The sequence below is a fragment of the Vipera berus genome (genome assembly GCF_964194415.1).
Source record: "Vipera berus genome assembly, chromosome: 5".
Classification (NCBI taxonomy): Eukaryota; Metazoa; Chordata; class Lepidosauria; order Squamata; family Viperidae; genus Vipera; species Vipera berus.
In genome coordinates this window covers 79,735,839-79,761,107 of record NC_138207.1, presented here as the reverse complement: position 1 = coordinate 79,761,107, position 25,269 = coordinate 79,735,839, and the positions used below count along the sequence as shown (strand labels likewise).

Genomic DNA, 25,269 nt, shown 5'->3' with positions numbered 1-25,269 from the left:
ATGAAAGGTAATGTGTTAATACCACCACTGCACCCAAGAAACATGTTATCTGAGGCAATCTTACATTGCTAGGAAGATCAGAAGGAGACAAGAGGTGGTTAGTCTATGATAGATGAGGCAACCTACTCTATCAAGCATAACTGCCACCTTACTCCAATTTAAAATTTGCTTGAGTTTATTTATGCCCTTTCCTGCTTCTACAGGAAAAATTGCATCAGTGATTTAGTCTTACCCATCACATTGTATGGAATACAAAGGTGCTTAAAACAGATTAGTTTCTCCAGATAAAGTAAAATAAAGAAGGAAGTGGGTAATTATTTTACAAGGGTTTATTTAGGGAGAAGATCATGGCCCTTAAGTCAAATAATGCAATGATTACTCAAGATCTTTTAGAACTCTGTCACTCATCAATCTTGCCCTTGAATATTAGATGACGTATAGAAATGGCACTGACATAATTAGCAATTATTTATCTGCTTCCTGAAGGGTATGAAAATTAATGACCCAAGCAAATGAACTCTATACTTTAGCACAGTTCATGAGCTTTTAGCCCTGTGGTAAGGGGTAACTCATTTTTAAAATAAGTTATTCATTCTGAAAGGATACAGAGCATTGAAGAGGGATCAAAGTCTACATTAAAATAAGGATGAAGTATTGGCTAGCATGGATTTATCAGTCCACAGCATTTAGCAAAAGTAAATATTGCTATTATTTTCTCTGCTTACACAGTAAAGCTCCCTAAAACATTAATGAAACAGCAAATAATTATGTATCTTTAAAAAATAATGGATTGCAGTTAATAGGCAACAGTTTTAAACAAATGCAATGCTTTCTCATTGACACAGACTCTACAAGTCTGAATAAATTATCACTGGAGTTGCAAACATTTTGGAATGCAATGGACACCTTTTCAGCTATTGTCTCTAATGCCAATAAATCAATATGAAATATTGCAATGATTTGATATAGCAGACCTGGGCATTTTACAGCCCCTGTCTAGACTGCCTGATGTTAACTGGACATTAGAAATCAAATGTAAATAAGTGTATATCATGCATGCAATACAACTGCATTGCTTTTATTTTGAAGGTGCCTGCTATTTTTTAAATTAACATATGTGTGTGTATATGTCTACACATCTTCACAGTCCTATTGGTTCAGCCCTTCACAATAGTCTCAGTTTCTCATGTGCCCCTTGGGAAAATTATTTGTTTGCCCTGCCATACAACATATAAGAGGCTGAGATGATGAGGGGTTACCCAGAATTGGCTATAAGTAATTTAAATGCTACATTAGGTTAATATGCAATAAAACATTTTGTAAATCTTAAAAGGAGATTCTATTCCATGAATAGTTTATAGAACTGATGCTCTGCTGAGTTAATATCACAGCTACTGGTACTATATGTAGGAGCAGAAAAGTCATAATATGATACACTGTACAGAATTCAGTCCTGCTTCTTTGGGGAAAAAAAGAAAGGAAAACAGAGTTTAAAATATTTTCTACAGAATCATAAAAAGAAAATTGATTATCTAGGAATGAGGCCACCGTGTTGTGCATCTTCGTTTAATGTTCATAATTGTACAGATTTCAGATTTCTTATGTTCCTTGCACAAGATAGACATTATGTTCCAATTGCTGCAAAAAAGAAATTTCAGTTTTGATCTTCCTTGCTTTGTTGTATAAACAAATTGTTTTACCCTTGGCTTTATCTCTATACTGAAGGGAGCTTCTTATGCTTGTGATATATTTATATTTAAAGGCACTTGTTTTTTTCTGTAGCAGACGTATTTTAAATGTGGCTGGGTCAGACAGATCCACATTGGGCAATGTTTGGCTCTACTAATGATTAATTCTAGATCTGCTTCCTTTCAGAGCAAAAATGATTTCTGTACAATCTGAGCTCAACTCAAAGCACGACAGTACATCTTTTTGTCGGTAATTGTAATAGCCAGTTAGTATCATCAATGTCATTTCCTTTTTGTTTTATTTAGAATGCATCTTTTGCATTCCTGGACTTCAACAATGTAGGCATATGAACAGCCAAAATTAGCAACAGCTGTTACTTATAGCAGCACTTAAGCAACACCAGACATGTACAGAGTTATAGTAACACTAGTAGATGAACTGCTGGATTAGCAGAAGCAATAAAAAAAAATTTCCCGGCACAAGAACATCACGTAGTCTCAGTAGTGAATAAATGTATCTGGTTGGAATGTACTGTATCTACAATCAATGATTTTTAATATAATTTGGAAAGAGCATAACTCTCAGCTAGAGAAATCATATGTTTGTAGTGATGATCAGATTGATTCAGTTGGGAAAATTTGTCTCATCAAGTTATTGGAGTTGCAATAACAGTTTTCTGTTGGGGCCATTCCAATTATCACCATGTGGGAGACAGAAAGAGGCTTTCTCAGGAAAGTTAGTGTAATATGAAATCAATGTATTCTTACCATGATAATCACACATCTCATATAAAGTGTCTCACAGAGTTAGAATACCAAAGTGTCTCTTATAAGAGTGAGAAAAAGATGACACAACATGACAATCGCACCCCCACACACCCCACGCACACACAAAGTACAGGTGGTCCTTGATTTACAACAGTTCATTTAGTGATCGTTCAAAGTTACAACATTGAAAATAGTGACTTATGACCATTTTTCATACTTACAACCAGTGATGGGATTCAGCTGGTTCACACCGGTTCAGCAGAACTGGTAGCTAAATTTTGTTGAGTTTGGAGAATTGGCTGAATGCACACCGCTTCCAGAAGTCCACTCTAGGCCTGGAAGGGGATGTTACTTCCAGAAGTCCACTCTAGGCCTGGAAGGGGATGTTACTTCCAGAAGTCCACTCTAGGCCTAGAAGGGGATGTTACTTCCAGAAGTCCACTCTAGGCCTGGAAGGGGATGTTACTTCCAGAAGTCCACTCTAGGCATCAGAGGCCTGGAGGAGGCCTCCCAGGCCTAGAACGGCCCACCGGGAGTGCGGGGATGCCACTTCTGGAAGTCTGTTTTAGGCCTAGGAGGCCCAGGCCTGCATCCACGCAGAGAACCAGTTGTTCAGGGATTTGAATCCCACCACTGTTTACAACCATTGCAGCATCCCATGGTCACTGATAAAAATTTGTATGTTTGGCAACTGATTCATAATTATGATGGTTGCAGTGACCTTCTGACAAGCAAAGTCAATGGGGAAGCCAGATTCACATAACAACCATGTTACTAACTTAACAACTACAGTGATTCATTTAACAACTTTGGCAAAAAAAGTCATAAAATGGGGCAAAATTCACTTAACAAATGTCAGCAACATAAATTTTGGGCTTAATTGTGGTCATAAGTCAAAGACTACCTGCACATAAACATACAATAACAAAAAAGGCAAGAGAAAGAACGAGAACGAGAAAGGAGGAAGGGAGGAAAGGGAGGATACAGTAGTTTATAATAAAGCTTTTGTGAGGGAGGGTATAAAGTTTGTTATTTGAACTTGAAGCACTAATGGAACAATAAAGAAGATACTGCATTGATCTTTGAGTCTTATGACAGATGGTATGTGAGGCCATCAAAAGGAATGTGTCTGAAACTATGTCCACATTCCTGAATCCAAGGCCACAACTTGTGAAGCACAAATAATGAAAAGCTAATGGCTGAAGTATATCTTTGGAAACATCTGCCAAATAACACCTGATATGTGAATACATATTAGGGAATATGGATGAAAAAGCTCTATTAAGTTGAAGCTTGTGCTTTGAGAAAAATCCATATAAAGTAAAGAAATGGCACAACCTCTCGAGCAGCAAATTATGCTTTAATAATAGGTATCATGCCAGACAGCTACCAACTAATGTGCCTTTGAGCACAAAAATAAATGGAAAACTTTTCACAATCAATTGCTTTGACTGAACGTTGGCCTAGGAAAACAAGCTAAAATTTCAGCCAAAAGTTTAGATATTTCTTCTATTCCAATTCTCTGCAGTTTTTAGAAACATCAGCAAATTGTAACCTTTTTTCTGTTACAAAGTTTCCCAAAAAGTTGGAGGAGAAATGAGTTCTTGCAAAAGTTTAACCATATGCTCCTTCTTCTACTGTCCTTTTTTTATTGACAAGGCCACAGTATTTTCTATTACAAAGAAAATACTTTGTTTTTGGTTTCTAAGAATAACAGATTTGCAATTCTTGGGATTTCACATTCTCAAATAATTTTTTTGAAAACGTGGCCAAGACATAACAAAGCATAGCACTTCTCATCAAAAGAAACAGTGGCCCTTATTGATCTGACTGAAACACAGTTCAATTTTGCCAGTAAAGCATTGCTTGGCTTTCTGAATTTTAAGACTGGAATTCCAGTTCAGCATTTGAGATGTTGAATTTCAGAATAATCCTAGTCACTGCTACATTGAAGATTTTTCTCTCCATGGAATCCCAACCAATTTCCAAGATCAGTAATGTAAGGCAAACTTTCCAAAGCCAGCTTACTTCATCTCTGTGAATCTTTCATGAAAATAGTGCCCAGGACATTTACTGGTCATTCGAGGCAAGGACAATGATTTTCATTCCTTCTTCTCAGAATTTCACATTGGCAGAAGTGAAGCCAGTCTGGGAAATAAAGTCAGTAATGAGGTAGGTGTGCTTTTGATGCAACAATTTCTGAAAGGCCATAGGTTCCTCATCTCTGTTTCAAAGTACTTCCATTCAAATAGCATTCAGTGAAATGAATCAAAAGCTATTCTACAAATACAAGGTGCTCAGAGGAATAGTGGGAAAAAGAATGTGTATGTGTCATGAAGGGAAAATAATATTTGGAACCCTTACAAAGCACTACACTTGTGTCAGAATAATTGCACAATAAGAGCTTTGTCTGGAAGCTTCAAAGTCTTCCAGTAAGTTGTTACAACAAAATGTTCCTCCAGCTCTTCCAGTAATACTTTTCTGGCATGTTTTGACACACTAATAGGCTGGGCCTCCTCAGTTTGTCCCTTGGCTTCAAAGCTCTGACAGGGTTATGGCTCACTTGGTAGCATTCTAGACCCTGGCTCTGATAATACAGACTTATCCAACTTGAAGATTTATTCAGCTTTATTTCCAATGGGTATTTACACAGAGGCCATAGGGATTTATATTAGCTTGCCTGACTCTGGTGCTGTCCATAGTTCTGCAGACAACAGCTTGAAAAATGTTCAAGTAGCACGAATTCTTCAGACGGTTTTGATCTGAGGTAGCTGGTGTAGTTTATTTTAATCCCAAGTCAGCAATTATATATTTATTTCTAGGAGGCTGTTAAAACAGGATGTCTGATGGTCTTATATGACTACCTTTTATTTCAGCCGGGAAAGAAACATGAGACAGATATTTCTTGAAATAGACCCTACTTATTTGGAAACTGAATCGAGATTTGTGATGGGGATGCTGTCAACTCTGATAGCTGGGTATATTGTGTGCAAGTCAACCTTTTTATACTGTTGCTCTTAAAATGGAGAATAAGAGACACAACTGGGCATGGCTTGCTTTGTTTACCTTAGGAAATGAACTATATCTATTTGATGGTGATATAAGCAATGTTATATGCTTTGATTTTTTCCAAATGGTTTGCATTCACTGTGAATTGGCAAAATGGCAGTGATTTGGATGGGTGGAGAAATTGGCATCAGGTAACTTATGCCTGTATACTTCTAGAGGCAGTAGATAAAGTGCAGAAATTTAAATAGATCGCACCTTTTTGGAGCATAGTGGCATAGAAATACCAGTAACAGACAAAGAAAGTATCACACCTGCCAAAGGGATTAACATATGTAAAGGCCAACTGCACCCACAACATAATGCTGAGCTTCTTCATTTAGTTCAGTGTTTCTTCCCCTTGGCCCATTTAAGATGGTCAGGGTTCAATTAAATCAGAATGATTTAGATAAGTGTAGAGGGCAAAAGTGACAGCCACCTTGAAGGCAGTACTTTGCTTTTTTCCCATAGGAGTGCGCAGCAATTTAGTTGTTTCTTCCAAACTTTTCTTAGAAAAAAATATTGATTCCTGGCTCTGAAACTGAGATATGATTTGAAGATGGGTTGCCAGCCTTTTATAGTAAGTACATTTTACAGAAGGAGAAAGAACTTGGCAGAAGAAGTGAGAGTTTCTATTTTTTTATTTCAAAATTAAAGTGTGGTTTGATTTCTCATTGTAATAGTTCCAGCAGCAGCAGCACTTATTTATGAAATGTATTTATTAAACTTATATGTGACCCATCTCACCCACTCTAAGTGGCTTACAATCAATAAAAATATTAAGAAACATTAAAACAATAAATATTAACACTAAATTGGTTTGAAATGAACAAAGACAGAAAAGAAGAGAGGAAGATGCACATGGAGAAGAGATGGAATGACCTCTTAATCCATTAATCATCTCCAGAATGATAGGCCCCACTGGGCCCCTTGGCCAATTGGCAGAGCCAGGTCTTCAGGCCCTTTGGGGACACCAAAAGGGTGGATGTGTCCTTGGGGGACACAAAGTTTCAGAGGGTGGGAACCATGGCAGAAAAGGTGTTTGACAGAATCTGACAGAAAGTATATGCTAATATTAAGTCAAAATGATACAGAGGACTGTCATATGAATCTCATCTTTGATGTCTTCCAGTAGTAAAATCACTTTCTGCCATTAGACTTTCTAATGGCAGAAAGTGAAGAAGAACTAAAGAGCCTCTTGTTGCGGGTGAAGAAGAAGAGTGCAAAACTTGGGTTGAAACTAAACATTAAGAAAACCAAGATCATGGCATCTGGCCCTCTCAATTCCTGGCAAATAGATGGGGAAGAAATGGAGGTAGTGACAGATTTTATTTTCCTGGGCTCCAAGATCACTGCAGATGGGGACTGTAGCCAAGAAATTAAAAGACGCTTGCTCCTGGGGAGGAAAGCCATGGCAAATCTAGACAGCACACTAAAAAGCAGAGACATCACCCTGTCAACAAAAGTGCGTATAGTCAAGGCTATGGTCTTCCCAGTTGCAATGTATGGCAGTGAAAGCTGGACCATAAGAAAGGCTGAGCGTCAAAGAATTGAAGCCTTTGAACTATGGTGCTGGAGAAGACTCCTGCGAGTTCCTTGGACTGCAAGGCGATCAAACCGGTCAGTCCTAGAGGAGATCAACCCTGACTGCTCTTTAGAAGGCCAGATCCTGAAGCTAAAACTCAAATACTTTGGCCACCTAATGAGAAGGAAGGACTCATTGGAGAAGAGCCTAATGCTGGGAAAGATTGAGGGCAATAGAAGAAGGGGACGACAGAGAATGAGGTGGCTGGATGGAGTCATTGAAGCAGTAGGCATGAGCTTAAATGGACTAGTAAATGACTGGAGATCCCATTTGGGCCGAAACTATAGCTTAGTAGATGATGGGATAGGATCCTGCCTATTACCAACCAAAGAACAGTGCTAGAACAATCATGCAATAATGTTACATGCATGATAAAATATATTTTTATCTTGAATGAGCCCAAAGTATCCACTTTGCAATACATTCAGTTGGAAGGTACATCTTGAGATTAAGTTTGGATCCTGCTGTCATACACACATGATCACATCAAGAGGCATTGAGATTACAAAAGATAAGGCTGCTGTCTAGAATGTGAACTGACCCCAGATAACCCAGGACAGTATTTCTCAACTTTGACAACTTTAAGATGTGTAATATTCAGTTCCTGGAATTCCCCAGCCAGCATGATGGATCCACCCATCTTGAAGTTGACAAGGTTGAGAAACACTGGTGTAGGCAAAGAAAGAGCCTGTTTGCCAGGTCAAACAGAACATTTATTATACAGAGCAAAGTATTATGGAAGTATAAAAGTATTTATCTAGATACAAATATATCATCTCAATCTTCCCTGTCCTTTAATTAGGTTTACTGTTGCCCTACATTTTTCAGCAAAAAATGTAAAAGGGACTTTGCCAAGGGACACTTGTAAGAACCAAGCCTAGGAATCCAGCCCTTTCTTTTTATGTATTACTCTCATGCCCCCGACCTTCGCTCATTTCGTAGGGACTTGAAAACTAGGTTTTTTGAGCTGTCTGGCCCAGACTGAGGGGTTTTAATTATTTAATTAATGGGGTTTTAGTTAAGTTCAGGGATTAATTTAATCTTAGTTTTAACCGTTTTTAATTGTATGTGATGTATTTTAACTTTTAATTTTCCCTGTAAACCGCCCTGAGTCCTACAGGAATAGGGCGGTATATAAATTTAAATAAATAAATAAATACAGTAGCTCCTAACCTAACAGATTCTGCCAGGCATTTGAGATGAAGAAACAGACAAAAATAGTACCCACATAGTGATAATGCAACATGAAACTAGGGTCAGATTTCTAAAGAAAAAAAAAGCCAGAAAACTCTATGAATACTAATTCAAATCTACTGGGAATGTCCTTTAACTTATAATGACAAGCAAATTACCCAAGAGAGACCCCATTACTCTGTGTGGCAGCTCACATTTTTCACTAAACAGATTTTAAGATATGGCTTCCTATGGTTTTGCTACACACCCCCCCCACTACCACCACCACCCCTCCCCCGGCTGAAGAGAATCCTAAATGTTGCCCGAGTCAACAATTCCATTCTAATCATTTTGAAACTGACAAATATTTAAACGCCAGTTTCATTTAATAGACATGTACCTGTATTCACATTAGTTCAGAGAATGCATTCTAAAAACAGCTGATACCCACAAACATGTTTGGGGTATTATCCATGTATTTATGAAAGCCAAACCTAAACGTTAAACCACAGTTTGTGCATGCTTGATAGGCAGCCAAAAAGCACTAGGTCTGAACCATAGGTATCTCACTTTTGTGACAGGGAAGTTGTACCTTGGGGGTAGGATAATTCCCTCCACAAAATTCAAGATCAGCTATAAACCTTATTTAAATAAATATTTTTACTTTTTCTGGGTTTTTGTTCCAATCTTCACTATTGTTATGCTAGAAGCATATTAACTTTTTGACGTTATTGTGCTTATGAAAATGATGACGGTTGATTTTCTTTAATAAGCTTATAGTTCCCACAGCTGTATTTCTGTGGCAAAATAGGAAAATAAAAATGGCAAACCGATCATAGAATATGTTGTGTGATTGTCCTGGTTTCATTTTAATCTACCCTGCAGTTTAGAAAGCTAAGAAAAACAGCAATTAAAAGGTAAAGCTTGACACCTGTCCCTAAATGGAAATTTCCATGCAGTTCACTTATAATTTCCTTCATTTCCTTTCTTTTTTAAATATCTCATTCCAGTCTACAGCCCTGAAATTTCCTTATTTCCCATCAAAATACAAAATACAAACCAGTTCTGATTTGGTTTAACTTTGTGAGATCAATCAAGATTGGTTAAGTCCTGCCTCCTTGTTAGGCAGAGGCAATGTTAAAACTGTAAAAATTCAAATATGCTGTGAATATATCAACATGTCACTGGCAATTACTTACTGCTATTCAGAAAGTAAATGTTACAAATGATAATTTTATGGAATTAGGCTGTACAGGAAAACTATATAGTTTGTAGTGATATATAGAATGGAGGTTTCACTTTTGCTTATAGCATAGGTCCAAAGCATATCACCCAAGTTGGCAAAAAAATGTTTGTTTTCACTCAGAAATAGAAATAATGCTCTTTGTTACATGATAAAGCTTTCTGGCTGCATATATTTGAATAGCTAGTGCCACATAATTATATTTTCTTGCTGATAGAAAGAAATTGTATTCCATTTCTTATACATCATGGTCTCCATATAATCTGTTCACAAACAATAGACAAACATGTTAAATCAGGCATTTTATATTCCTCTTTGGCCCATACTTATTTTAATAAAACAGGGAGTTAAACTAGTGTTTTTCAGCCTCAGAAGTTTAAGGTAGGTGGATTTAAATTCCCAGAATTCCCTAGCCACACATCGTAAAATTCCTGAGGTTGAGTACAACTGGCCTAAATGGTCTGGCCATTTCCAGGAATGCAGCCTCCAACTTCCGTCATGAGCCAAGAGACACATTTTTAAGCTGTGAATGCTCCAACACTGGAAGTTTTTAAGAAGAGACTGGACAGCCATTTGTCTGAAATAGTACAGGGTTTTCTGCCTGAGCAGGGGGTTGGACTAGATGATCTCCAAGATCCCTTCCAACATTATATTATTATTATTATTATTATTATTATTATTATTATTATTATTATTATTATTATTATTGTTGTTGTTGTTGTTGTTGTTGTTGTTATTGTTATTGTTATTATTTATTGTTCTACTATGAGGATCTAACAGGAAGGGACAGATGGATCAGGAGCACGTTTTGGTTATTCCTAGTCACATGATTGTGATTCCATCAGTAATGACTATTATTGCTGATAAGGAAATAAAAATGACAATTCCTTTTGCTATACTTCCTGATCTTTTTACTATTCAGCCCTTACGTCTCCTGTCAACCTTCTCCCCAGTAATCATCCTTTATCCATATCAGCCAATCCTTTGCAGCTATGTGCTATGCCTGTGAATTCATCCGATAGGTTTAATTTTGGTTTTTGGTCAGAAATGGAAATAATGCTATTTATTACATGATAAAGCTATACGGCTGCATACTTTTGAATAATTAGTGCTGCATCCTATTGGAGCAGCATGGTGGCATAATGCTTGTCTACCATTCAAAAGTCTGAGAGTTCAATCCTAGGTAGCAGCAGATGTTTCTCTCTCAGGATGGAAAGAGAAAATGTCTGCTGTGAAGTTGACACAGGCATCAGGAAGGGCATCTGACCAGTAAATGCTTAGTACTATTCAGTCACCCTGATTCTACCCTGAATTAAAGGATTACAGGGTTGTAAAAAAAAAGTACCACATCATTTTTTTTAAAGGTCCAACCCATTTCAAAAGGTGTATATAGAATTGACTATTAGAAAATTATGGCCTAGTTCCAGATATTTTCTGCCAGAAGTAAAGTATGTAGACAGTATGGTAAACTCACTCTCTTTTCAGTAAGTGCATTGAAGAATTGGGGGGAACGGGGGTTGATTGTCTGTCTGTCTGTCTGTCTGTCTGTCTGTCTGTCTGTCTGTCTGTCTGTCTCTATCATCTATCTATCTATCTATCTATCATCTATCTTAAATTAAAAGTTGATGGCAGGCACATGAGTAGGTGAAATTTTGAGTCACATGTGGCTTAGATCTTTTAATTTTGGTGATCCTATCCTCAAATATAAAAAGTAGTTAGAATCAGAAGGGCATTGGTTTACATATTTACAATTGAATGAAATATTTAAATCAGACAAAAAGTTATGAACTTGACTTTGTGAAAAATGAATTGGAAATCCTACTGCACGGTAGTGATGAACATATTATTGCTGAGGTCTATAAATTATTATTGAATTTGGAAAATGAATGTGTATGATTCAGTAGGCAAAGAACTCTGGATATAATGTAATGCCTGAACAATGGGAGAATATGTGGATGAAATGTTTAAAACTTACACTAAATTATAATAAAAAAGAAAACTTCTATAAGATGATGTATCATTGGTATTTAACACCAGATAAGTTGTAAAAAATGTATAAAGGTATTTCAAATGAATGTTGGAAATGCAAATGTAAAAAAGGGACCTTTTATCATTTATGATGGACATGAGATAAAACAAAAAAAAATATTGGAATAGAATTCACATCTTAATACAGAAAATTCTCAAAGTGAATATAATGATAAAACCAGAAACTTTTCTTTGGGGTTTAATGAAAAAAGGCTTGAGAAAAAAAAATTGGAACTTTGATGTTATATATGTTGACGTCAGCAAGATTACTTTATGCACAATAATGGAAGATGGCTCAATTGACTGCTTTGATTATTTGGAAACCGCTTCTGCTTTGTGCTTGAGGTGGGAAAAAAATTGATAGGTTGGTTGTTATAGAAATGGCTAGTTTGTACTACTATGTAAAAGTAAAAAGTTGAGGTTTGATGCTATTATCTTATTTTTTGCACAAGGAGAGTCAGACATCAATGTCTTTTCTTTCTTTCCCCCCCTTTCCCTACACTTTTCCCTCCCCTATTTTCCTACTATTTTCTTTTGTATGTTTATATTTTATATTGTAAACTAATAAAAAAAAGTGTGGCTTGGATGGAAAATGGTCTAGAATCCAGTGATTGTACAATTATGGGCATGCTTCGATGTTGCCATGTAACTCCTCTGTTATATGAGTTGCAGTGCTTCCTGTTGAGCTTCTGGGTACAATTCCACATACTGGTTATTATCTTCAAAGTCCTTCATGGCATAAGCTGTCTAAGGGACTAGGACCTTCCCACTGTTTTTGCCCATCCCATAAGATCAGCTAGACTGGGCATCCTCCTCTCCCAATTTTCAAGAGTACTATGTAATGGGACATAGGAAGTGTCCCATATTCATTGATGTTTGTCCTCTGGAACAGCATCTCCCCAGACATTTGAACTGCCCAACACATCCTTTACATGAGCCTTGAAAACATGGCACTTTCAACAGCTCTGTGATAGGCTGGGACATGTCCATATAGATGGTATTAGAGTATATTAGTTAGCTGTGATGTGTGCTTCCCCCTCTCTCTTATGTTTATGGTCTTTCTGTTTTGCTTTCAACTTGTACTTTGACCAGAATCATTGCTGAGTTTAATTTCAAGAAACACATCTGAACTTAAATGACGTCACTACATATTTATAAATGATATGTTTACAATTATCTCACTTGTTGAATTGGTTAATGCTAGGCATGCTTACTTGCGCTATTTTTATGGAAAGGATATCCCTTTACTTAATAGGGTTTCCTTAAGTCTGACTGGTGTCATATTCCGGGAGTCCTCTTCACTAATATGGGTTTACATAATTGTACACACAGTTACTCAGCTACATTTCACATTCTCTTAACATATATTTATATTGCCAAAGGGTTTGATTTAACAAGAAAACTACATTTTGATTGTTGATTGTTGTTGATATTTTCCTTCTCTGCTTTTGGCTACAGCTAAGTGCATATAGCTCAACATAAATTTATTGACATTATCTCTATAGCTTGTATTCAGTATATTTAGCAAAGATTATACCTATGCATCTGCTAGGTAAATAGATAAAATACAATAAATAGCTTAAAAACAGTATATGCAAAACTGAAACGATAATTTAAAAGTAACAGTTCACTAAAATATTGTCACTTATTTCACAATTCCTTTGCAAATTGTAAATGCTAAACTAAACTAAACTAAATTGAATTTAGTTGTAAAGATCAAGCACAAAGCAAATAGCATTAAAAATCTATCTATCTGTCTGTCTGTCTGTTTGTCTGTCTATCTATCTATCTATCTATCATCCACCTATCATCTGTCTATTTAATCAGACATCCTCTTAAATTCTATCATAGCCCATGGGAATCCTTATCTTAATATATTTCTTGAGCCATGTCTCATCTAGTTTTAGTATGAATAAAAGCAAACTAGGAATTGCATACCAGTCACAGGACGTTTTCACTTTCATTTTTAAGTGCTACTGTGCAATAAAGTTAAATACAAAGCTATGCAGTGGCGGATAACTTTATTAACCTCTCTTTATAATATTTAACTATCCTTCTGTAATGGGATACAATAAACAAACAAAAAAAGCAAAAACCAACAAGATTCTGCATGCTTAGAAATAAAGAAATGTTACTTACCAATTCAACTCTGCCAAAACCTCCAACTCCGAGAGTGTCAATGATGTTGAAGTCTGACAGCTTCAGATTGGCGAAGAAGGCAGCTTCGGCTTCATATCTGGATTTTTTTATGTGAAAAAATGGAAATTTCTTAGAGGTGTAGACATGAGTGCTATGTAACTCTGTTCCAAAATGAAGTACACGTTGATTGGATACCACCTTAATTTCCATCTTTCTTTTTAAAAAGTCTTTGTTTTTTCATCCATTGGTCCTGAATTCACATTCTAAATCTAGTTATTCCTCTCTCTTTTTTTCAGAATGAAAGAACCAAATGTCCAGGCAGCATATCCGTAACGCAACCATTTTGTGTTATAATTCAATTGCACATATTGATTGAATTTCACATCTTGACAGCTTTTTTTAGTCTTCTGGTGAAGATTTTTTCATTTTTTCTCTTTCTTTTTTTAGTATTTTGTGCAGATAAAAGTCTTTTAAATGAGTTTCCCTTCTCCAAAAGCTGCCAGAATTTCTATGAATGTTTATTGAAAGTGGCAAGATCATTAAGGTCCCCAGAGAAAAATCTCAGCCAGGTTTTATAAAATCAGATCTAATAAGCTGAGAAAATGGTATACAGATTTCTGAAAGGAATTATTTCAGGCACACACTACTGTTCCTAAAAGAACACTTTCCTATACCCTACATCTTTAAACTTCACACAGAAGCTTGTGGTCCTCAATCCAGAAGTGTTCCCCTTAGACTGTGTGTGAAGTAGCTCTGAATAAAAATGTACACAGTACTAGCTATGCAAGCCATCTGAAACGGACACATGCACACATGCCAAAAATAAGCCTCCCATGGATATACCCTTTAAATATGAATCTCTTAAAATAGTGTCTTGCTAGGGATTATGATATTTTTAGAAAGGCTATGAGGGTAAACTGAGGAGGATGTTCCATCTACTCACTGAACTTTGATACGGGAAATATCTTGCTGAGGGGGGAAAGCATAACACATGAACAATTTTTCTAATGATACAGTACCTTTGTTCTTCTGAACTGAGTGTTCCAAAATGCATGTAGAAAGACAGTGTTTTTTCATTATTTTGAAACAGGCTATTCATAAGATTAGCAGGTTAATCAAGGGGCACAACGAAGTGAAAATCAATGATGAGTTCTTGCTCTACAGACTCTTAGCTCCATTTATTTCAAAGTAATGTAGATGTGTTTTTACATCATGCTCAGTGGTAGGACTTTTAAAAAGCATTTTGCTTTTTTTAAAAAAAAATGTTCATGATTTACCCTGAAAAATAGAATATAAACACAACTCTGCTGGGTCTGTAAAGGAGGTTGCCAGCAATATGGGATGAATGTTGTTTGAGAATTCAGAAGACTCAAGTTCTTCTGTATTCAGCTTGAAAACTCAACACCCTTATTGTGAAGATTAATTTTCTACCATGGAAATATGACATCCCATAGAAGGTATCTCATACCCAGAAGCTGTGGTGGTAGGGCTAGAACTTTTTCAGGTGGCCTCCTGTCGGAAGAGATAGCTTCCTCCCAGTTTTAGAATAGGTAAGAAGGAGACCTTAAAGCAGGGGTCCTCAACCTTGGCAACTTTAAGACTTGTGGACTTCAACTGCCAGAATTCCTCAGCCAGCAAAGTTAGCTGAGGAATTCTGGGAGTTGAAGTCCACAAGTCTTAAAGTTGCCAAGGTTGAGGACCCCTGCCTTAAAGAAAGAACATTTGACATATGTGGGTAGAGAAAGAATATAGACAACTATGTACAACTGGTTGCTGATACCGAAAGGGGCCCAATACATTTTTTTTCTCCTGTTCCCCATTAAGTTAGTGCCTGAGTGAGCTGGATGTCCCATCCCCACTTTAGAAAATGGAACTTCACAATAACTCCTGTATATTATAATTTCCTAACAGCAGAGAAAGGACATTCCATAGAGAAGTATGCACTTTCAGCAGTCCCTGAAAGTGGGATCTGTCATTCAGATAACCATACACAACTATGTACGACTGGTTGCTGATACTTGCTAGGAAATATTTCTACAGCACTTTTCTGCTAAAAGACACTTTGATTGTGACATAATTTAAATGTTTGGTATTTAATAAAGAAGGGCATGTTTGATGATGTAGAGGCCCTATAGATTTTTCCAGGGGCCAAAAAGTCAAAGAAGGCTGTTCTAAATGCCCTTTAGTGGTGCAGGCTTCTTCTATTTCTTGTAGGTCAGCTTGTTTTAGAATCTTCTGGTGTGCAAATGGGTTGAGGGAGGTTCATTGTTCTGTGCTGTTATGTCTAAAAGATGCTCTAGGTTTTGGTAATCAGGATATCTATTAGCAAAATTGACCTTTTAAAAAATATTGGGATTTGATTCCTAAGAAGGTAATGTTGTTTTTGCTTCTTCCTTTGGCAGTATCTGGCCTAGAAGTTCCAAAAAGTGATATCATAATGACCTGGATTTACTCTATCGAATTTTCCTGCAATGGGTATAGTAAGGATCTCAAGAGACACATTTAGCCACAACATCAGAAAGGTCTTCTGAAAAAACACAGAGAGCAAATTACAGTGAGTTTGCTGGCTCTGAGTCCCCTAAACAGCCACAGAATTAAATAATTTAAAGAATAAGTAAAAGATAAAAAAGAGGAAATAAGCAAAAACAACAAAACCAAGTGTAGAGAATAATAGAGGTGACCTTGGAGAAACTATGGAGAACTGTTAGCAAAGTATGATTTCAGAAAAGAAAGGAAGGAAGGAAGGAAGAAAGGAAGAAAGAAAGAAAGAAAGAAAGAAAGAAAGAAAGAAAGAAAGAAAGAAAGAAAGAAAGAAAGAACACCTTTCAACTAAAAGGTAAAGTTTCCCCCGCACATGCGTGTTAGTCGTTTCCGACTCTAGGGGCCGGTGCTCATCTCCGTTTCAAAGCCGAAGAGCCAGCGCTTGTCCGAGGACGTCTTCCGTGGTCATGTGGCCGGCATGACTAGACGCCAAAGGCGCACGGAACGCTGTTACCTTCCCACCGTAGTGGTCCCTATTTTTCTACTTGCATTTTTACGTGCTTTCGAACTGCTAGGTTGGCAGAAACTGGGACGAGTAACAGGCGCTCACTCTGTTACGCGGCACTCGGGATTCGACCCGCCAAACTGCCGACCTTCTGATTGACAAGCTCAGCGTCCTAACCCACTGAGCCACCGCGTCCCTAAGACCTTTCAACTACTTCTGCCTTAATTCTCTAAAATTATTTTTAGGCTTTCAAGATTCTGCTACTACTATATCAATAAAATATAGTTCCATTATTATTTGTCCAATCTGTTTCCTGACCTGGTCTATGTTGAAGGACTAACACCAAGGGAATCTTGATCATATGACTGATTGGCAAAACTCATGAGGATGTGCACGCTCTGTTTCCAATCAGAGGGATCTTTATTGGAAAGGCGTGAAAGTGATCGCCATCACAGCCTCAGACTTTTGTGTCTGGAACTGCAACACGAAAGGCTTGCTTCTTCATTCCTCTTTTTCCCCCCCTTCCTGGTAGGATTGGAGGGGAATGGTCCTATGGCTGCTGCTCGTGCTGCTCCCATTCTTCTCCTAAACTTTATGAGCCCACAACAGTGCCGAAATTGAAATATCAGGTCAAAATTTGGAAGCTCCAGGTCCCATTGTCTGTTATGCTAATGAGAAGGGTAAAAATTATGTAATTTTGACCCTGTGGTGATAGTGGAGAGATTTTGTGGGAAAATCTTCAGAGAAACAATGCAAGGAATTAGTTCAAGGGTATTACTATAAAAGCTTTGGTAGAAAATAACAATTTAGTTCAGTTTGGGGTTTTCTTCTGCAGCCTTTCAATGACCTTACATTTGTGGCCCTTCTGTTACATCTCATTTTGGAAGCTAATCAGGGTTGAGCCCGTCCTAGTTCATAGAATAACCTTGCTTCACACTGCTGCTTATTGATCATTTTGTTCTTGTCATGATGTGGATCTTAAAGGTTTAGACAACTAAACAGTTATCTTTATTTTAATTTTTATAATTTTATTCATTTATAACCTAAAATATGAAAATACAAAACAAATAGTAAAGGGCAACAATAGGGAAAGGGAAAATGAAAACGTGTAAAGGAAGGGGGAGGGAAAGAAACAAAAGGCGTTGACTTCCAACTCCCTCTGTTGCAGTAATAGGGCTCGCAACTTGGGTGTCCTCCTGGACTCGCGGCTCAGTCTTGAAGATCATATAGGAGCCGTGACCAGGGGGGCTTTTGCCTAGGTCCACCTGGTGTGCCAGTGGCGGCCCTATCTGGACCGAGATGCCTTGCGCACAGTCACTCATGCGCTCATGACCTCCCGGTTAGACTACTGCAACACTCTCTACATGGGGCTGCCCTTGAGGACCACTCGGAGGCTTCAGCTGGTGCAGAATGCAGCCGCACGGGTTGTGATGGGGGTTTCCTGATACTCCCATGTAACACCTCTGCTCCGTGAGCTGCATTGGCTTCCGGTTGCCCTCCGGGTGAGATTCAAGGTGCTGGTGATGACCTATAAAGCCCTAAATGGCTTGGGTCCGGGATATTTGAGGGAACACCTGCTGCCGGCATCAAGTTCCCTTGACAGTATGCAACAATGGGCTTTTCCCAATGAAATGTAGTTCAGTGGTGAGAAACAGAGGATTTTGCCTTGGTAGAAAACCCCCCCAAATGCACAGGTACACAATAGGAAGTACTTGGCTTGGCAGTAGGATTAAGAGAGATTAAGCATGTTCCACCAGTGTGCTGCAGTTGCAAAAACCTATGCAACCTTGGCTGCATCAAGAGACTTATAGTGTTGAAATCACGAGAAGTTATAATTTCTGCCCTAAGCTGCATTGTATCTGGAATACTGTGTCCAGTTCTGACCACCACATTGTAAGGAAATAAGAAGTGCAAAGAACAACCACAATGATGAAAGGCTAAGTACATAAATCTTATGAGCAATTGCACATCTGTGCATCTGTAGCCTAAAGAAGGGAAGGCTAAGAGGAAACCTGACAGCAATCCTACCAAGAATAAGACAACAATTAATGGGTGGAAGTTACAAAGGGTGATCCAAACTCAAATTCCTGACTGTGAGAGCTACTAAATAGTGAACCTGCCTGCCTCCTGGGGTTGAGGGTGCTCTAGCCCTGCAGGTTTTCAAGCAATGAATGGATTTTAATTTGTTTGGGATGGTAAGTACTTCCTGCCGTTGACATGAGATTGGAATCCAAAGAAACATTCAATTTTAAGATTCTATAGCTTGCAGCTTCATTGTCTTTAAAATAGCTTCCAACTGAAGCTTTACCTTGCACTGGTCAGATACCACCTCAAGCACTGGACTCTATAACAACTACTGTTAAAAAAAAATCAAACGAGATTGAATAGATCCAGAGAAAGACAAGGATCACCAAGGGATTAGAAATTAAACCCACAGCAGAGGAACTGATAATGTTTAGCCTTAAGAAGGCTGAGAAGATATATATATCGTACATCTTCAAATATCTGAAAATACATCACATGACATTCAGAGGCATTTTAGTTACAGAAAGGCAAGTTCTGATTGGATATTGATGAAAACCCCCTTCCTAATATCAAGATTCTCACTTACCCAGAGAAGTGGTGGTTTCCCATTTAGGCATCTGTTATGGCTGCTTTGATTTTTATTCCTGCACTGAGAAGAGGGTTGGACTAGATGTCCTAAAGGACCAGTATTAATTTTATGGCTTTTATGTTGCCACTTGGTATTTCTTACCATCTTTGACACTGTGTTATTTCTCACTGCAATGTCACAACTGTCACATTTATTTGCTATAATTACTAATCTGGTTTCGAGCTCTGTCACAGTCGATATTAGCTGTCCCATCTCTATATTCTTTTTCTGACAGCCTTATCTTCAGTCTATTTATAGTGAAGGCCACTGATTTAATTAATCCACCCAGAGCCTGGACTAGGATGAAAATTAAATTAGATTACAGTGTTTGATTTTATAAATCCTTCCCTACCATCATACTATAAACTCCAATTTTATGGAAACATTTGTACGGAGGATTGTGTAGATAATTTTGCATCATTCTGGGGGAAAAGACATAGATTTGGATTTTTGACATTGTAGCCTGCCTACTCATTTTTAATCCCTTTAGGGTCAAAAGCCAAAGCATAATTAAATAGAGATCAGAGTCTTCCATTATTGTAGTGGTATCCCATTAGGAAGGCCTTATCACAACTAACTACTTTATCAATATCTTCTTATGCATCACCTTGGAGATAAACAGTCACTGGTTCAAAAAAAAAGTGAAAGTCTTAGAAGCTCACTGTGGTCACAAAATATCCTTGATTAGGTTGGCTAACGATGCCTGGAAAGGACCATATTTTGTTCACACCCTGTGAACAATTCCAGTTGTGAAAAGCAGTAGCAAATGAGTAGGAGGTGAAAAAAAATGAGGCTTTGAACACTATCTGAACAATTCCCCAATCAAAAAGCTGAATGAACAAAAGGAATGCCTGAAAAATCATCTCTTTCCACTCAAGAAGCCTCTCCATAAAAGAAAATATTCTGTCAATAGACTGATACTACCTATCAGTACTATTCTTTGATGTTAATAAAACGAGGCAATAAAAGTTAGGGGAAGGAAAGACTGGCAAATATAAAGAAACATTGAAGGAAAGCACTGACAGCTACTGAGCAGGAACACACTTGTTAGGTACATTAACAACAAAATGTCAGTTGGAATTGGGTAGCATCAAAATTGAATCAATGACTAATTAAATTCTATTTATTTATTTTTATCCTACCTTTATTATGTTTTAATGATTAACTCAAGACGGCAAACATGCCTAATTCTCCTTCTTCCTCCTATTTTCTCCACAGCAGCAACTCTGTGATGTGAGTTGAGCTGAGAGACAGTAACTAGTCCAAAGTCACCCAGCCTAGGGCAGAACTAGAACTCCCTGATTTCTAGCCTGGTGCCTTAAAATCACTAGACCAAACCAGCTAATTAATTGATCTTTTGGTTTCAGACCACTTTGAAAAAGACACAGCATACTTAAACACGGCTTAATATTATTGACTCTGTTTGATCTGCCAATCAAAGCCTCTACAATTTCAACAAATGCCACAGTTAAAGACAAAAATGTAGGAAGGTGGGGATTTGAACAGCAGGTGGAGTGAAAGAGTTTGGGCTATTTCTCTTTTTCCCCAATATGGAATTACACACAGACCTGTATCTCTAATATTTTGGCTAGTTCTCATGTCTGATAAAAAAAATCAGTGGTTTAGGATGATTTTCTGCTGATACCCTCCTGAAACAGATTTCTCTTGATACAGATTCCCATAACTTTGCCCTGATTCCACCTTCTTACTTAGATATATCCAAATACTTCTCCAGATATTCTAAATAGGAATTAAATTAACAAATTGGTAATTGTGAGTAACACATCAGAGGGTAACCGATCAAAAAGTAACAGGTCTGCTAATCTGCTGATGTAAGAAGCACCCCCCAAATAATGCAAACTTTATCTACTGCCAGTAGGGAGCTACACAACAAATGCCAAATTATATGAGGCACATTGCTGAAAATCTTATGTCTATATTTAACATATTATTTAAGAGGCATTCCAAAGCTAATCACCTAATTACTTAAAACATAATAAATAAGACTTTAACTTTACCATTACTCCATTGCTTTAGATTTATAAGTCTGATTTTAATACGTTAATGAGAGCTTTTTGGGAAAATTAGGTTGAATCCTGTTGGACAAACCACATAACTTCACATTACTATTACTATTATGTAGAAGCACTGTGACCAGTTGAAAAGAAGAGCCATTAAACATTTATCTATATATTCTATTTTTTAAAAAAAACAACAATTCCTTATTACTTTTTTATATGCTTTCAACTTTCTCAGCTTTCTCAACAAGACTGTATGACTGTATGAGTCATTATCTTCTTCCTAAGTTGAGAAAAAGTCATTGGCCCAAGGGCACCTAGCTGCATTTGTGCCTAAATTTGGACTAGAACGTATGGTCTCCTGGATTCTAGCCTTGTGCCTTACCCATTACACTAAATCAGCTCTCTTAGATTAAGAATTCAGTAAACAAAATGCAACACAACAAACTGTAACAGCAGCAGAATATCTAGTGTCAGATTAGATTGCTGAAGGAAAATTGACAGTATAAAAGCAACTGAAATCTTTAATCATATTTAAGGATTTAAGCTTCATCATTAGACAGGCTCATTGGAGGAAATAGAAGAGTGGGGGGGTTTAATACTTTCCTTTTCTGCAATTACATTTTTAAGTTAAGTTTAATTAAGACAATAGTATTTAAAACATAGTATAACTGGGTTCTTTTGAGTCAAAGAATTAAATTATAGTTCCTTATGAGTATCCAAAATTTCACAATGTACATGTATGCCTATTGAATAATTGATTGATGAAATGAATGTGTGTGAAAGAGGTTCAGATTAGATATTTCTGTAGTTTTGAGTTAATGCAGGTGCAAGTTATAAATAGCAAATATTTAAGCTGCCAGTTGAATGCTTTGATATGACTGAGACACAAAGGAAAAAAGTGAATAGATTTGCATTATATATTAATTGCATTTGGCTATGATAGATATACTGTCTTTTCCCAAATCCAAAAAATTTTTAGGTCAATCATTTGTTCTTTGTAGAGTTCATATTCTCTCCAGCTGTTAAAATCTCTCAAATTGCTATGCCAATTCTGAATCACAAATGATTATTTTTATTCCATTGGCATTTCAGAATATGGCAGACTGATTTAGAGTTTATGAGGCTGCAAAGAAATATAAATATAAAAGTTGCCTAAAAGAGAAGAAAATGATAGCAGAAAATAAAAATATATGTGTGCTATTAGGAAGAATAGACAGATATCTACCCATCAGTGCTGTGTGTATCTCATTTTTCTTAGCCATCTCTTTCCAAACATTAACTGTAGATACAATGTTTAAAGAGAAATCATGAGCATCATTTAATGCTTTTTATTGAAGTGAAATATACTTTTGTATTATTCTGTATTCTCATAGAAAACTACACTAACCTGTTATAATAGCATTAAAAAAGGAATGGCATCATCAAAAAAGCACAACAAAGAATGTTCAGAAAGCTCAGACTGGCCAAAGAGTTGCTGATACGGTTCTACAAAGGAATTATTGAGTCTGTCATTTGTACCTCTCTAACTGTCTGGTTTGGCACTGCAGCCAAACAAGACAGACACAGACTTCAATGGATAGTTACAACTGCAGAAAAAACAATTGCTACCAGCCTGCCTTCCATTGAGGACCTGTATCCTGCACAAGCAAGAAAGAGGACTGTGAGAATATCTACAGACTCCTCACATCCTGGTACATAAACTATTTCAATTTCTTCCCTCAAGACGACACTATAGGACATTCCACAACAGAACAACTAGATATAAGGAAAGGTTTTCCCCCCATGCCATCACTCTGCCAAAGAACTAATTCCCACAAAACTGTCAAACTACCTAGTAGGGCTGTATTACTATTCTCCTTCTCGTCTTTCCTATTACCTATTACCTAATCTTCTTATGACTATGCTTGTATGCTTGTATCTTACGATTTACATTTTATTGTTTTATTTAGTATCCTAATATGATTTATGCTGATTGCTTATTTAGTATCCTATGACTGCCATTAAGTGTTGTATCTTATGATTTATGATTAATGTATTTTATGATTATGATCATGTTATTACTTGTTGCTTGTATGTACACTGAGAGCTTATGTAATGGAGACAAATTTATTTGACAAATTTCTTTTGCGTCCAATCACATTTGGCCAGTAAGGGATTGAATTCTATTCTATTCTATTCTATTCTATTCTATTCTATTCTATTCTATTCTATTCTATTCTATTCTATTCTATTCTATTCTATTCTATTCTATTCTATTCTATTCTATTCTATTCTATTCTAGCCTAGCCTAGCCTAGCCTAGCCTAGCCTAGCCTAGCCTAACATTTTTAAATTTTAACTTTTCTCATTTTCCTTATGAGAAAAGGAGACTAAATACACTTCCATGCATCATCAATAATAATAATAATAATAATAATAATAATAATAATAATAATAATAATAACAACAACAACAACAACAACAACAACAACAATCCCTTTCACTATAGAGGTTTTTTATATTCTAACCTGAAAGGAATTATTCACCATATATAAATAAAATAGTTAAGGTATTGCTCAAGAAATTATTGCCATTGGACCATAAGCAGTTGCCTAGAATCTTATTTCTGACATCAAGTCACTCTGGAATAAGTACAACTGAAATATTTAGTTCTTATTTGTATTAGGAGATACTTGGTTAGGGCAGGGGGAGACAGTTTAAGAGGAAATTAAGTACCTTAAGATTTTGCTTTCAAATCCTAAAAATGCAACACTAGCATAAGACTAAAACATACAATATCATCAGCCATGCCAAGGGCGAGTCCAAAGGTTGAGAGCCTCAGAAGGTCGGCAGTTTGGCGGGTCGAATCCCAAGTGCCGCGTAACAGAGTGAGCGCCTGTTACTTGTCCCAGCTTCTGCCAACCTAGCAGTTCGAAAGCACGTAAAAATGCAAGTAGAAAAATAGGGAAGACTATGGTGGGAAGGTAACAGCGTTCCGTGCGCCTTTGGCTTCTAGTCATGCCAGCCACATGACCACGGAGACGTCCTCGGACAAGCGCTGGCTCTTCGGCTTTGAAACGAAGATGAGCACCGGCCCCTAGAGTTGAAAACTACTAGCACACATGTGTGGGGGAACCTTTACATTTACTTTTTATTAGAATAAATGGAAAATAAGTTATGGCCAATAATTTCCATTGATTTCAGAAGATCTTCTAAGCATGGCTAATTTGGACCCAACCAATGAAAATTTACTAAGGCTTTCAACTGTATACAAGAAGCTGCTCTGAAAGCTGTAATGGCTCCTATCATCTTAATATTTAGCATTATTCTTAACAGTTTACAAGCTGTCCAAGCATTCTTGGAAAACTGAGTTCTATGTTACCAGTGAGATTTATGGATCTTTATATGGCCTTCCTAATTATCTGTAAGATGATGACAGAAAATGTAAGGAAGCCCAAGTAATTCACTTTTCAGAGTTCCTTACGAGCCCTACATTTTTCCACAAATGCTTTTTATCGAAATTAACTATATTTCTGCATTATTCTGTAGTCTTCTAGAAGACCATGCTAACCTGACATAATAGCATCAGAAAAGGAATGGCATCTAGTAACATGTGTTATTAATAGCTTCTTTGCTATTTCATTTATTAGTGATTGCTTGCATGTGCGTGTGTGTATGATTGTATAATATCATCTAAATCATTTTAATAAACTGAAGTAATTAAAACATTTTACTAAATAAAAAATGAAGGCTGCTGCATGAAAATTATAATATTTTTCTAAATTGGAGCACCCAATTGGACAACTGTATTCTTAATGCATTCTTAAAACTTTCCTATCCCTTTATCAAGTCTCACAAGCATACACTGTGATGTGCATTGTTAATTAGAGGCCATGAAGCTAAAAATCTGATCATCTAAGCACGCAAATACTTGATGGGTCCCTTGTCTCTAGGCCAGAGAC

At 36.9% G+C, this 25,269-nt stretch overlaps 1 protein-coding gene across 2 annotated transcripts in view; it reads right to left on the bottom strand.

The window, feature by feature from the left end:
* PRKG1 (protein kinase cGMP-dependent 1) overlaps window positions 1-25,269 on the bottom strand; it is a gene marked incomplete at both ends in the record, with an annotated part of 886,380 nt that overhangs the window by 32,225 nt on the left and 828,886 nt on the right. For both annotated transcript variants that reach the window (XM_081328338.1, XM_081328337.1), the window contains one exon: window positions 13,670-13,766. In XM_081328338.1, the coding sequence (XP_081184464.1) occupies window positions 13,670-13,766 (97 nt within the window). The remainder of the gene's footprint in view (window positions 1-13,669; window positions 13,767-25,269) is intronic.